General features: G+C 39.5%; 1 protein-coding gene across 1 annotated transcript in view; it reads right to left on the reverse strand.

Moving 5' to 3' along the window:
- GRID1 (glutamate ionotropic receptor delta type subunit 1) overlaps nucleotides 1–16067 on the reverse strand; it is a 281982-nt gene that overhangs the window by 11691 nt on the left and 254224 nt on the right. Inside the window, exons 11-13 of the mRNA XM_030241408.2 lie at nucleotides 13525–13720; nucleotides 7578–7744; nucleotides 5999–6239 (exon numbers count right to left, since the gene is read on the reverse strand). Coding sequence (XP_030097268.1) covers nucleotides 5999–6239; nucleotides 7578–7744; nucleotides 13525–13720 — 604 coding nt within the window. The remainder of the gene's footprint in view (nucleotides 1–5998; nucleotides 6240–7577; nucleotides 7745–13524; nucleotides 13721–16067) is intronic.

Raw genomic sequence — 16067 nt, forward strand, 5'->3', positions numbered from 1 at the left:
AGACTCTTTAATAATCAAAACCAACACTGCTGACACCGTGCTGAAGATACAGAAGCCTCAATTGCCATGAAATAGTATCCGGCTGGAGAACTAAAGTGAAATGAACACAGTACAAATCACAATTCTTAGCAGTGACAAATTTGGATCCATTGGACTCGTGGCTGCCAGCTCCTATTTCCATTTGTAAGGTACACTGGGATCCCTGCTCTTCTAATACCAGAAGAGAACCTTAGTGGGTAATTTTCATGACTGCTAAAGCTGGAATAATGGATTTCTGAGGTAGGCTGGGATTTGCACATCAGAGAACATGATAAAAAAGGAAGTTTAAGGCAGGTCACAAGAGGCTGCCCTGGCCAGAGATACAGGGTTTTTTTTCTTTCACCCTGTGTACTACCAAAATGCTCATGACAATTTTTAGAATAATTTTGCTACCTCCCACTATCTCATAGAGCTTGCAGAGTCTAGACTTTTTGAGATTCAAGTCATTATTAAGCTTGGAGTATCAGGAAATAGGAATTATAAGGTGCTGTTACTAGTACACAAGACTGTTTTCACTCTGAACAGTACCTGAGATGCTGCTCCCTTTTAATAATTTAAAAATAAAAAGGACAGAAAAGTGAAAAGCATCTATTGAATAAAATTATTTTGCAGAAGCATGAGAAAGGAAAGAAATCACAAACAATGCTGTGATTGTTAATGAATTATAAATTTGACACAAGTTATGAGACAATGACTAGAAGCAATTCAGGAGGTGGAAAACTATGCTATGCCTGAACCAATAAAACCCCCAAGTCTTCTTGCACTAGAGATCCTCAAACACACTGGGTCCAGTTTCTGAAACACTCACATTGCTAGGAATAGCAAAGCTGGTTTGGAGAAATAGATTTTTGATTAATCAAAAAATATTATTTATTATCTGTGAAAACAAAGAATCAAACTAAGAATTTATTTGGGTCATTCCAACATTGTCTTTCAAGAGCTATATCAAATATAAGTGAACAGATATGAGACATGCAACAAGTAGCAGATCTCAGAAAACAAAAAATCATTCTGCACAAGTGGCTAATTTTGTTTAATATAGGGCTTCCTGTTAATTTTTTAGTGAATAATCTCATGGACAGTGAAAAATATGGGAATTTAACTGTCTTTCCATAAATAGTAGGATATTTTATCTTTGCATATAATTTCCCATTGTTTTGTCGTATATGGATGAACAAGGAATGCTTTCTTTATAGCTCTGATGAGATCTCAGAAGTAATAATCTTCAGAGAGTAGCACATCACACAAAGACACAGCTGATAAAGCACAGAGGATGCTGGGGAGCCCACTGCAGGAAGCATCCACATTGGATCATAATGACAACAAAGATGTGAAAACTGCCTTTCCTTCCTTCAAAGGGATAAAAGATACCAACAATCTGATGATGTGGCAAAGCCCTTGGCTGTTAAATGATCCAAATTACATTATGGCTTACTGATATTGTGAAATAAATGCATAGGACTCACACAAAAGTTAAAGAAATCCAGAGGTAATTGTCAAAAGTTCAACATTTATATGGTACCAGGTTTAATAGCTTCATCTGATTGCCCAGTCATTTAAAAGGGATGTAAAGCGACTGAACAAAGACTCCAGAATAAATATTAATTTTTCACAACTCCCTAATTTTCTGAAGCTTATCAAAGTCAAAAGATTAGGTATCAGTATTTCAGGCTGAGTAGCAGCTGTGTAAATTCAAGATTTTTACACACAGAGATAGATGTATGAGCTGGCTAAATTTCACTGTGGGTATTGGATGGCTGGGTACCAACAATGAGTAGAGGGTGATTAAAAATACCAGAATATCTTTTTGGAAAAAGATGATCTAGTGCAAGTTTTTCTGCGTTAGAAAGTAATAAGGCAATTTTAACATTACCAGATATTTTCTAGCTTGAAGAGATTGCAAACTTGAGCCCTAATAAAAGAATGTGGCATGGTGTTGCAGCAGTACATTTTTTCCTGATGCTGAAGCTAATCTTTCTTTTGTTAATCTGATCTGATAAGGATTAAATAGGGATAATATTAAGATTTGTACAGCAGAACTCATTAAAAGCATTTTTACAAATCTCCTTCAAATACAATAAAAATATCTTGTAGCAACATCCTGAAAAAGATCAACCCAGCCTTTGCTCTTCTATCAAGAAATTCCACTATTCCTTGAAAGATACAATTGTGACCCAATGGCAACATGAAAAAATAAAGGTAATTCCTCTTTCCTGGAGGTTTTCCTTAATGAATTGATATAGTGCATAGGGACAATACTATTTTTAATTTTACATTTTTGTGAGGTTGAGTTTCTTCATATGTGAAAAATGTAAAAAATATTCTAATTGGAAGCAGTGTCCCCTTGACACAACTCTTCCTATTAAGTCTACAAATGTAGATCAGGTTAATATCAACATCCAAGTTAGGCTGTCAGGTTTCAAAAGACAGGCTTCTGTTCATCTCATAGTTAATACTACATTCTGCACACTCAGTGTAATTAAGAGCTGTGATTTATACCATGCAGACATCTGAGTCCTTGGACATCAATGTATTGGCTCAGCTGAATCTCCCCAAAAGCCTAAAGAATACAAAGTGGAAAAAGAAAAGACAACCAACTGGCATAAAACACCACCTTAATGTCAGCTGAAAATGTTTCTCCAATGCCAAGAAAGACAATGCACATTTTTTTAGCCACAGACTTCACAGACCCTCAAAATAAAAAATAAGAGTCTCTAAAAAATGCTTTTTCTCTCTCTCCAGCAAGCTGCACACCACCCAACCCTACCATAAATCTGCCATAGTAGTTGTATATTCATTGTCCCAACATTTCTTTTCTTTGGAGTTGGCAATTGACATGATATAACCAACCAGGTGGGTCATGCCAAAGTGAGAATGCTGCACAAGGGCTTCACAAGCCAAGACAACTCCTCATTCAATCCTGGTTCCACTGTAATTTTTCCAAGGGATTTATAAAGCTCCTAACAGGGCAAGGGTCACAGAAGACAAATGTTGCCACCTTCTCTTTGCCTCACAGGCAACATCAAAGTCTAATTTCAGTCTGCAAGAAAATCAGCCTTCTCTGTGACCCTCCACAAGCTCTGCTTCACAGAAGAAAGCGTCTGGGAGACATCCCAGTTCCCACAATTTTTATGTGATATCACAACACTTGTGTTTTGCCAAAGCCTTCCCAAAAGCAGAAGAAGATCAGCAGCATGATTTGAGTTTGTAGCTCTAACTGAACTAATGACTTGGCTGGAGTACCAGATGCAGCTAAGAGGCAGATTTTAATGTTCTGTGTATGCTACTCGTGCTGTAGCTCTGGCATTATAGCTCTTGCTATAGAAATGCTGGTCAACACACAGTGCTAGAAATGAACTATTGTGAACACACTCCTCATGGGGATCAAACTCTCCTTGTGCTTTTGGTCCCCTATGCCAGGCTCAGCCACTGCTCCTGCCTCACACAGAGGAGTGTCCAGGACTCCACACCCCCCTCAGCCCTGGATCCTGTCCTTACCATAGTTTTAAAACTTGGTTCTTTAAAACACATCAAAAACCTTCATCCTATATTCATCACCTCTTTCTAAACTTGGTTTCCTACCTTAATTGCAATAGCCATCAGATGTCCCACTTCAATCCTTCCTCACTGGCAGTACATAAATAAAATATGTCAGGCCACTGATCTGACAGGAAATAGGCTACATTCCTTTGCTAGTTTAGTTAAGTGGATGTTGTAGTCACTGTGACAAGAGCCCCAACCCCTGGTCTGCAGCAGGGCTGGAGCAATGTGGCCATGAGGCATGTGTGGCCATCAGCCTAGGCAGAGAGTTCCTGAGGATCCTGCCTGTCCCTGGCTCTGGGCAGCTGTCACCCTTCCCTGTGGATGCTCTGATCGACCCAAAGGTGCCTCTAGCTGCCTGCCCGTCCTTGCACCCAGCTGTCCCTTTCATGGGACCCCTCATCCCAGCCCACCCTGCCTGGCATACCCTCTGTACACCTTCCTCCAGCCAGCCCTGTGCCCTCTCACCTCCTCGTTCAGCCTTCACACCTGCTGTGCCAGGGCTCCTGCTGACTCTGCTCCGCTCTCCTGGCAGCCTCCCCATCACTGATCCTTCTGGAACCTGTCCATGTTGTGCTCCAATGGCAGACCCAGCCCCACAGACAGCAATCTCCCCAAGAACAGCTCTATCATGGGAGTAACTTCAGTTTACTTTAAAACACAGAAGGTTAAAAGTATTCTATGTTTGACAAAGAAACTGCCAAAGAGCACTACAGATGTACAAGAGCAACCTTCATCAAGAACACACTGGAGGGAAAGGGAAGGAGAAGGACGGGAAAGTGAGAAAAGCAGGATGGGGTAGGCATAGATATGCAATAATCCTTCTTAGAGGTATTAAAAAAGAAAGGAAGGGGATGAGTGAAAAAAGGAAAATATTTAAACTTGGGAAGACAGATCCTTTTCCAGCAATGGAAATTGAGTATTCAAAACTCCTTGCAATAAAAAAGCAATTTTTTTTTCATCTTTTAGCTATATGAAACTGCCTTTAAATCATATTCTCATCTCACTCTACAAAGATACACAAAGGCAATTCCCTGAGTGTAGAGAGGGGAACACACCACACAGGATGGCCAGATAAGTGCCTGTGCACACAGCATGAGGACACTTTGGGAAGCACCCCTGCCCGTGCCCTGCAGGACTTCACAGTGTGCAGTGAAACACTGCTGGGCTTTAGCCTTCACAATGCCAGCATGGGGGCACCTTTGGAGTTACAGCAGGAGCAACTTCTACAAGGCAGCAGGGCAAAATCATAGCATATGGAACTGTTTGGGTTGGAAGGGACCCAACTCCAACCCCTCTGCCAAAGGCAGGGACACCATCCACTAGACCAGGTTGCCAATTTGCCAAAATTTCTTACAGGTGACGGGTATGTCAGTCAGTCTATTGCTCCTGCAACTTGAAAAAGAGAGATTAGAACCGGTGGCCTATGTACTATTTTCCAGCTGCAGTGTACCTCACTGCTATTATTAGCTTGTAAAAAACATCTGCTCCAAGATGAAAGCAACTACAAATGTTTCAGTGTCTCCAAAATTGCACAAGGTTAGTTTGTTAAACATTTAAACTAGGTAAACAAATACAGGCTTCATGCAAGACAGATCTGAGAATGGACTGATTATTCTTTCTTAGCATTGCTAACTTCTTCTGGCTGCTGTGCACGGAAACTTCAAACCCAAGAACTTCTCAGGTGTAATTTCCTAGATAAAACATGTTATATGAAGGTCAGCTTCCTCAGAGGCTCCTACTTTTAGAAAAAAAATTGACTTCAAAAGAAAGGAAGCATTTAAACAGTGTCATGGCAATATGGCTTACTCAATTATTAACTAGCTGATTTATTTTTAATTGCTCGTGTACCTCTTCAAACTCAGCCTAGGTCAGCCATGAGGGAGAGCAGCTACCAGACGTCTGGCAGCTGCAGAGCCTGCACAGGATGGACTCGGATCTCCCAGCCAATGGATGGGGGCTCAGATCAGAGAAAACATCACCACAGATGGCACGGCCAGGTGCCCGTGACTGCCTCCCCGTCACTCACAGCAGAGTGGCCGAGGGCGTGTTTCTGAACCACTCTCTTACCCCTAAAGGTGGTCTCTCCAGGTCAGGGCTGAGGCACATTGGTGGGGCAATGAGGGGAAGTTTGCACTGCTGCTGCCCATGCTGTATCTGCTCTACAAATAAATAGAGGACTTTAGTCTCCAGGGCTGTCAGTTTGGCACCTTCCATGTGCACAAAAGACACTTTTGCTTGTTTGCTTTTATTTTCTTAGAAACAACCACCCAAAAAGTTACATGCAAAGCTTAGTATGGCAAATCAAAATAAATCAAATTTATTGCGTGAGAGCACCTAAAATCCCACAACTTCCACTTGCTCTCTCTTTCTTTTGTGTTTTCTACTTTTAATTGTGATAAGAATAAAAGTTATGGACCTCTTTCGGTGTTTCTTGATGACAACGGTTGCTGTTCCACCACAACTCCAATGCTGCCACCAAGCAAGCAAGAAGAAGGCCTATTGCCAAAATGCAGAAAACTCCTGCAAAACTGTGCAGCTTGAGTGCCTTCCCATCTGTCTGTGCATTGGTATGGCTATTCAGGTCACAACGTCCCATCCGTGGCCACCACTTCTGCTTAAGAACATCCAAATCTCCACTTTCTTGCAACTCTAGGATCCTGCAGAAATTTCAAAAGACAAGTATTATTTGCAATGATACTGTTTTACAGGGTTTTTTTTTGTCTTTTCCTTATGCTTCACAGTTCTTAAATCTACCATCCCATAATTCAAAACTTCACCCCCCCTCCACCACCAGAGTGTTGTAGTCTTCATCTGAAACTCCCTTATACCAAGATTTCTTTCTACTCACAGCAGCAGGTAAACTCCACTGGGTAACTTAAGGAAAAAAAGAGACTGTCAAAAATTCCACTGCAATGCAAACAGCATTTCCAGGGGAAATCACCACATGCCATTTAGTTATGCCTGGTTTGGCTACATTCAGCTGCAGCAGCTGGTCCCACTAGTGAAATGCTCAACCCACTCCACTGCTGCTCTCCTACAATAATTCCAAAAATATATGAGGCTAAACATGCTACTGTTTGTGCACCACTTAGTACAAATCTGTTTAAGCAGCGACCAACTCATTTATTTTAGTAAATGTAGTTTATTCAAAAGGATTTTACTTCAATGCTGTTCCTTAATGCCTGAATTACTGTGTTAACAGTTGCTAATTAATCATTGTTTTGTCTCTTGTGAAGTGTCCCGTCTCCGCATGAATGATTCATTTTGGATTTGGTTTGATAACTGTTTTAGCTGTTTACTAACAATCTTTTCTCTTGAGGCAGCTTTGTCTCCAGTAATGCAGCTGGAGTTCTGCTCATTTTCATGAAGGAGAAGCAAGATGAGGCAATCTCACTTCAAATCTCTGCCTGGAGCAGAGTATGCGCTCACCTTCTGCTAAGGGCACACATGCCTGCACAGCTGTGTCTTCAGTTCAGGGTACACATTCACATGGACAAGAGATACCCAGCTGGTAGCTCAGAGATCACGAAATACCATAGTTTTATAGTCTTCTGGTCTTGTCAGTCCCATGCAATTCTTGCTGCCCTGCACCATCCTGAGTCTTTGATCAGTCCCTCCACCCTAAAGGATGGCAAGCAGGCCATTGCTGCTTGCTTCCTGCAGGGAGCAAGACACTGCTTCAGAGCCTGCAGAACTGGCATGAGCTCAAGATGCGCCCTCAATCTCTCCTCTACCTCTCATCGAGCTCTGAGGACATCAGTCCTCTGCCAGAGGCAGTGCTGTCTGAAGGTCTGAGGCCACATGTCACCTCCAGCCTCCTCCTCCCAAACCAGATGCACATGGAGCAGAAGGAGCAGCAGCTTTGTTGGAGCCTGAACTCATAACCTCTCTGCTGTCATGTATTCATTGTTTTTATTAATTAAATGCCAATGTTAATGTGAACCATTGTTGGCTATAGACAGAAATCCTATAAAATGAGCCTTGTTTCAGTTTACCTCTGGGAGAAAAGATCTCTGTAGGGACTTCCATGCTGGAGTGCTATACCATATCCTTTGCTGCTGATGCTGTTCCCAATGACTGTCACAGAGCATTCATCATCTGTCAGTGCAGCATATTCCACCACTGTCACATCCCACAGGAAAGCATAATTTCCCTTCTTTGCCTGTAAATACAGCATGAACACAACACAGTCTAAACTAAACTGCATTTCTAGGTAGGACAAAACCTAAGCCAGCAAACAAATCCAAATCTTGTCACTGTTCCTTGGTGGTGAATTAGATAAAATGTATTTTACATTTCTCTGGGTATTTTTAAGTTGGTTGGGGGAATTTTTGTCTTCCTTTTTGTTGTTGTTTGGTTTGGTTTTTTGTTGGATTGTTTGTTTTGTTTTGGAGTTTTGGGGTTGGGTTTTTTGTATGTTTTTTCTTGTTTGGTTTGGGGTTTTTTTTGTTGTTTTTGGTGTTCTGTTGGTGGTTTGTTCAGTTTAAAGAGCTGTATTTATTTTCTGTTGTTTCAGAACTGGTCAGCAAATCATCTTTTCACATTTACAATTTAGAAAAGAGCACTGACAACACAATACATTCCTTATCTATCTCTTAGTAATACTTGAGGAATGCAATATTCCTCAAATATTCGACTTGTATTACAATGCACTGGCTAAAGAAAAAAACCACATTATTGAGTCTACTTTTCAATCCTCAGCTTTTTGTATGTTATCTTATATCCAAGGGCTTTGTACACTGATGTTCAATGCTGTACAGCAGATCTTTTGTAAAGGTCTACTTCTCTTGTGTTTGTAGTGCTGCTATTCTAAATCACATCCTGCAATTGCAAATGGTCAATAAACCAAGTCTGCCAGAACTCTTCACATCTATTTTACATATTTTTAATGACATAAATCAGCCTATCCAATGTCATCACATCTGTAGAGCATTATTTCTCTGACAGCCTGATCAGCATTATTTCAGCATAATCAGGAATCTGATTTTTGAACTCTTGGTTGTGTATATGTCTCAACTCCTAGAAATCCTGAGTGCAAGGCTGTATCCCTTCCCTCTCTGACTGCCATAACCTGAATCTCCAAAGATCCCTTTTCCTAAGGGAAGACTTAGCTCTTTCCAAACTCTTCCACCTGTGAAATTTTCTTCCCTGAAGAGTGAAGACCTCATACTATTAGTGTGTTCATTGTGTGGAAAGTTTTCTTACAACAAATGTTTAGTTGCTGTCTAAATTCAGCATCCTTCACTTCCCTGTTAATATCTGTTGTGACAGCTAAGCAGCATCATTTGTTCAATTTAAGGAAAAGCTGTCAAACTTTGAAAAACATATGTACAAGATACATAAGTGCACACACACATGTGCGTTTGAAGTAGGCTGACTTTTTATATACCTTCAGTAGGCAAACAGTGAAAGCCAAATAAAATCAAATTGACATTTATTTTCAATGAAAAATCAACCTCAAATTTTAAATGTAGTTTAAACTTTTTTTTTTTAATGAAAGACTCCATGTCTTCATGGAGTCTTTAAAGGGGCATGCCTGCCCTTTAACTTCCAAGCCATGAATGCAGGAAGAGTGCAAAAGGGCCTGTGCAAACATCTGCTGAGAACAGGTGAGATAGCTTGAATAAAAAGAACAGAAATAAACACAGAATAATGAGCTCAAATTTATACTTCAGTCTTCTCACTCTACTTCATATTTTGCTCCTTTCCTATGGCCTTACTGTGACTCTCAGCATACAGGCATGCTGCACAACAAACTAAAAATCACTTGGTTAAACTTTCAGAAAGCTCTTTATCAGAAAGTCAGCCAAAGCAGCACTCATTTATTCCACCCAGGTAGAACAACTACTTTGGATTACACCAAGGACACCAGATTTACCCTTGGTTTAATAGATTTAAGAAAGCAGATTTAAGAAAAAAGAACCCCCTGGGCAAAATTTATATTAAAAAAATATATTTATACTTCACAATCCTAAAAAAATAAAAGGCCAGAGAAGATGGCTTCCTAGATAAGACAAGGGGCACAAAGAAAATAATACTCCAGGAATGCAGTAAACAACCACATAATGTCACTCTTCAGGGTGGATGGAAATAGAGGAATAATGGTCCTGGCTTACTGATACTTAAATAATGTTAACAACAAAGCATAATAACAACGTGATAAAAGATTGATTCCAGATTAATCACTGATATATCTGTGATTTATCTGAAACTTATGAAGAAGCTATCATACTTAAGAAGTGCCAGAATAATGCAAAACTCATTAATTTTCTGCCAGAGCAGAGTGTCAGTGTAGCTGATCCCATTACATGGCTCAAGCCACAGAAATATCAAAAAGTGACCTTTACATTGGCATTAGTGGAGTAGTTCAAAAAGATGGTTGGGGAACATTTATTATCTATTAAAAAGTGCTTTAGGAGAAGCAACATATAACATAGTTCTAACAAAAAGAAAAACCATGCCATTTCATCATATTGAAATGTTTCAAACATAAAAATAATTAAGAAACTCTTACAGAATGCAATAGATTCAGGTTTAAGGAAGCATTTGCTTTTGCTTCAAAGGCTGATGGGTCAAGAAATGGCAAAATTTATGAAGCTCTATGACAGCAATCACAATTCACAATACAAAATTCATTGTGGACAAAGTAGTTTTTTAAAAATCATGCTAAATGAACTTTTAAGCTACTTCTACTCTCAAAATTAGAATGAAGAAAGAAGATGATCACTCTGATTTAATGCTCAGTGATCATTAAGGAAGCAAAAAAGAGAAGGAAAAATTTCTTACTGTGCTATTGGCTAAATCAGTGATGCATTCTCATTTTGTGCTCTACTTGGTTTTGATCGCTTTTCATCAAAAGTGATACACAGGAAGAAAAGAAACAATTCAGAGAAATTTTGGCACTAAATTAATTGGACAGGGGAACAAACAATCTCAACCAAAGAGGGCACTATAAAATGCAATAATGAATTGAATTCTCCTATCTGTATATATAGCAGATGCAGGATCACATGGGGATGATATTACTTCATTCTTTCAAAGCAAAAATGGGTGCTCCCAAAGGAAATAAAATCCACAGTATGTTGGTGCAATCAATAATTACCCTGATTGCCAGTGGATGTAAAGCAAACAGTTCACTGAGATCCTGGCTGTAAAAACTTTCCTGTGACAGCATTAGTCAGTCCTCATCTGTGATAGTCCCAGATAGCTCAAAACAGCATTTTGTATGGACTGGTGGTTTGTGTGGTTTCTGCTCCTGTGCTGTGCAGAAGTACTGCTAAATAGGAGGAGGCTTTCAATCTTCAATAATCACTTTCAACTACCTTGGGAATACAGCAAAAGCAACCTTCTCCCCACCAGCCTCGGCTCTCAGGAGTCCTCCTGTCACTTATGTGACATTGAAGTGCTTTCCTGCCTCTTCTTGGCTCTCCCAGTGCTGCAAAAGCTGTGCCTCGCCCATGGGAGATGGTCACTGTGGCTGCAGGGACTCTGCTGTGCCTGAAGAGACATCTCTGCCATGGCAGCCAAACACCATGACTTTCCCCTACTGCCATCCCTTTGTTTTCAGACAGTCAAAGGGAGTAGGAAAATTTTCATGAAAAGGAGAAAGATAAATGGGATAGGGACAAACACCTGAAATACCTGTCTGTGGCACAAATAACCAGCACTCCCTGTTTTGCACTGAAGTGGCATGGCTTTGTTTGTAACTGCAGCTGAACTGTGACACTGTCTGAAGAAAATGGAAAGGAGGAGGGAAGAAAGAATAGTAGTGATTTTTTTCTTTTTTTGCATTGTGTCAGGCAAGTCCTCATTCAGAAAAATGTTTTATGAATCTTTTTATGCTAGAGAGATTTAGAGTTCCCATTTCCTACAAAATACATTTGTAAGGCACATTTACATCTCTTTCATGCAGCAGTATGTGTTTATGGATGGAAACTCTCATTCCTTGGCTGACATCAATTCTCCTTTAAAAAAACCCAGAATTTCTAGCCATAATACTTGACATAGAAAACTTGTCTGTTTATTCAGAGAGTTCAATGAGCTAGGAAAAATGACACTTAAACTACAAACACAATAGTTTAGTTGACAATGTTATTAAATATTAAAGCCAATTTATGTAGGTGTCTAATCAAATAGCACCTCGGTCATCTTTGGGGACTGAAGTAAAATTTAGTTGTTGTTGACATTAATTGAATGAGCTGATCTAGTTCTATAAAAATCACCCTACAACACTGAAATCAAACTTAGTATGAAAAGTTATTATCACATAGCTAGGATGGAGCTGCCAGCTCCATACAGACAATATAATTGGTATTCTCAACTGCCTGCCAATCTACAGTTACATTTCTGGCTTAGCAAATGTAGCTATCATAAATGGCAGTATGTACTAGGCTTGCAGAATAAGAGTATTTACAATTTCATGGATAAAGAGCATCCACTGCCATATTAGAAAAAAGAAAAGTAAAATACTGAATATTTTTCTAAGTTAAACTGTTTCGTTATTGGCTTAAATGCTAGGATGCATAGAAAAGTATTTAATATCTCTATTTATCCTCTAAATGCTACCAAAACATATCAAAAGATGGCTCATTTTCAAAAAATGCTGAGAAGATTAACGAAAAAAAAGCCAACAACCACTGCAGACTTTAGTATTGCCAGAGCTGTACCTCATCCCCAAGGAAGAGAGGATTTTGGAGTTGAGGGCAGAGGGCTTTGGGGAAGCTCATCTGAGGCATGGGCAGGGTGTACCCAAATTTTGACTGAACACTTGTATGCTAAGACAAGAAGTGTCTGCATAAAGATTTTGTCCAAAAGTCAAGCAAAGAACCTTTTGCTAAAGGACTTTGAATTGGGAAGTGGGATGGCTTGAACTACTTGTGTTCACCCTCTTCATGGCACTGTAAAAACAGTAGAATTTGGATACTGTCCCTCTGACCATTAGGAAAAGATTTTAAAAAATTCAAAAACTAAAAAGGAAATGCAAGCCAAAACCATTTTATTATGTCCCATGTACAAATGCATAAAGAACTAGTAAATTGGTGTTTCACTGACAAGAGTACCTCTGATCAAACATTCACTATGGTAATAAAAACTGTTAACTTGTTTTAGGGAAAAAAATCAATAGACAGATGAAGAGGACACTTTTCATTAAAGGAGTAGCACATCAAGGCTTTCAGCATGTCTGCATCCCTTCTATGTAATGTACTGGACATGTGTTTGATGTAAGGTGCTGCCTGGTTTTGTTGAGATTCAAGATGGGGAAAGAGGGGAGAGGCAGAATATGAGAGAGAGAGAGAGAGAGCAGGCATTTGTAATGGCCAATACTCATTATCACAGGACTTAGAACAAAGGTACAGCATCTTAAGCTGTTATACATCGGTCCTTGAATCCCACATTAATTCTCTGTTCCACAAAAATCTGTGTAGTTTATCTGAGAGGAAGAACATTTTGGTAAAACACGGTGTCATGTGAATGCATTTTTCAAAGTCTGGAATAAACAAAGAAAAATCTTGCATTAAATTTCTGTTTCAAGAGAAATGAGTGTGCATTCTGTGCATCCCTTAATTCTTACTCATGTTTCCAATCACGAACTCAGAAAAAAGAAAACAAACTCAAATGAGCAAAGGACAGGAGTCAGTACTGCATAATGTAAAGAATTACATCCAAAAAGACATTATCAAAGCTCCCACAAAATAGATAAACCTTATGACCAGATGCAATGGACTTACATACTGAAAGCTTAGGCAGAGTTAAAGTACTTAAATTCAGAACAATGACACCAAAATATGATTCTTATCTGCCATCAAGGTACTAAAAGGAACTTTATATAGGAACTTAGGGGGTTTTAAATTATTGTAATTTCTTTCCTGTGACTTAACATCAACTGCATAGAAACAACATTGATACAGGAATTCAATGAAAACCCCTGTGATCCAGTCTTACCTTCCTGATGCCTTCAGAAGGGTTTGATACACAATTATCTGCCCCATTATTCTTACTGATGGTCCTCCACAGTTCAGCAAATGTGTTATCCTGCTCCAAAGGGTTGGTCCCTTTTGCTTTAAAGTATTCATACACTGCAGAGTCCCTGACTGTACCATAAGATATATCCATTTGTTTGGACAGATCCTGAAATGTTCTGAAATTCAAGGGATATTGAGAAATTAGTATTATGTAGTACATTAGCAAGATCTCATTAATTAAATGGTTTCTTTCAATGTCTGTCACCCATTAGAAAGCATCCTCACCAAATAACATTTCCATATTTCATTCCTTATCGTAAAGAAAAGCCAATTAATTAATTGTACTGAACTAATATGATTTTAACTACACCCAAGCTCTTTTTCACCCCAGTGAGACTTTTTTTTCCAGAGATAACATTCATGTTAAATATGCCAAGATTGCACAAGAATATAATGTGATAAAGACTTACCTGGACACAGGAAAAACTCAGATTATAAATATAAACTTCCAGCCCCATCAACTTCACAGAAATACCTTGCAGAATTCAGTGGAATCAGTTTGCAGTTATACCAATGCTTCATCTCACTCCAAATCAATATGAGTGTTTTAAACAAACAAATAAAATCTTGCTTCCAATTTCCACTAAGTCTCTCTCACTCTCTCTTTTCACAGCCTCTGGTAAAACAGGCATTTTTCATTCACACAGAGGCCTAACTTTCATTTACTCATCATATACAACTCTGGAAGTGTAAATGGGCCTCACCACGAGTGGCTGTGAAGGCACAATTTATTTTCAAATTGTACAGAATGTCATTCACTCCCGTTTTACAGCCTTGTCTGCACTGAAAGGTGTAAATCACTGCCTGCATCAATGAAAACCAGCCCAAGCTTCAAAACATTTAAGGTGGCATCACTGCCATCAGAAGTAGGATCCTGGCTGGCTTTTTTCCCTCTCTCAGAGGTTCATTCCCATTCCTGTGCCTTCTTCCTTTGCCCTCAAGTATCACCTCTGTGCCACTCTCTGAGCATACAAACACACATTTGACTACTGATGACCACAGACACCAGCAGGGACCAAACTGAATCTCATAAATAATGACTTATTTTCTTTAAAATGCTTTATAAATGTGTGCCTTCACATATTAACAACATACTTCTGATATACCAAACTAACATTGCTTGACATCAACTAAACCAAAGCAACCCTCCCTCATTTCTTTTTCCCCAAAAACAATTTTCCAGAAACAAAAACTTCCTGATCAACAGATCTGAAAGGCCACCTCCCCTACATCTCCAGCTCTTGGAAACACAAAAGCAGAACATTTTGGCTTGCAGCTTGTGCAGATTTCTTCACAGTGCTCCTGAAAAGCCTTCCCTTGGTCCATGAGCCAAAGCTGTTTTCCACAGCTGAAGACTTGTCATAGACAATATTTTTCTGCCACCCTCTTCCCTGTTTCACTGGGGAGATGCCACTTCTGACACCTCACATGCCTGTAAGATTCCCTGCTGCACTATTAAAAGCAAAGCCATCTGGGCATATACACAATGCCCCATAAAAAGACAGAGAGACCTCTTCCCTCTTCTTCCCCACATCATCCCCAGGCCTCCCAGGCTTAGGAGCAGAAGGTGCCCTTCTCTGGGACTCCCAGTGTGGGAGCCCTGTCCCCAGGCTGCAGCTCCAAGGGCTGCCTCTCAGCACAGCCCCTGCCCCAAACTCTTCAAACTCACAAGCTGCTTCAAACAGCTTAAGTGGTTTAAGTTCTTAAATTGTGTTAAGGACTTTTTATCATTTTAAGCTGTTAAGCAGCTTTAAGACTGTGTGAACAGCTTCTCTCTATATACATTGAACACTTGTGGATTTGGACTAACTCTAGGAGTTCCACCAAACCCCCAGTACTCCTGTTATTTCCCTGGCTCTATATGGCAATTGATAAAGTACAAAATAAACACCCCGGAGGTTGCTGCAAATTCAAAATGCTAATGAAAAATGGGAGAATTTGTTCAGATTTTCTTTCTTCTTTTCTTTCTTCTTTTCTTTCTTTATCAATCTTGGAAGGTCTGTTCTGCTCACCTAAATGTTTCCTGTACATTCTATGGAACTGTTTTTCCTCCAGTCTTGATCTACATGATTACATGCTGCACTTAGTTCTGTCTTTATTTTTTAAAGTAAGTTTCATCATATCCCAGGGAATTGCTTAAGCTCCAGGAATGGATGACTTCTCTGTTAAAAGACACATTTCTGCCTACAGGGCAAAGAAAGGTACTCAATATACACAGGAGGGACTTCTGTGGCAACCCTTTCCCACCAGATTTAGTGCAGAGATTTTGGTGTGTGTAGGAAAGCATGTTTGGTAGAAGCACAGTAGCAGAAATATGTTTAACACAGGTGTCAGCTGGTAACAACTTTACAAATGCCTACTCCTGAAACCACTATTCTGTTTGAAAGTTTGAACATGAGGGTTTGGATAGTTTAAAAAAAAAATTAAACTTGTAATTTTAATATTATCAGTATTTTCTGTTTT

The sequence above is a fragment of the Serinus canaria genome, chromosome 6 (genome assembly GCF_022539315.1).
Source record: "Serinus canaria isolate serCan28SL12 chromosome 6, serCan2020, whole genome shotgun sequence".
NCBI classification, from domain to species: Eukaryota; Metazoa; Chordata; class Aves; order Passeriformes; family Fringillidae; genus Serinus; species Serinus canaria.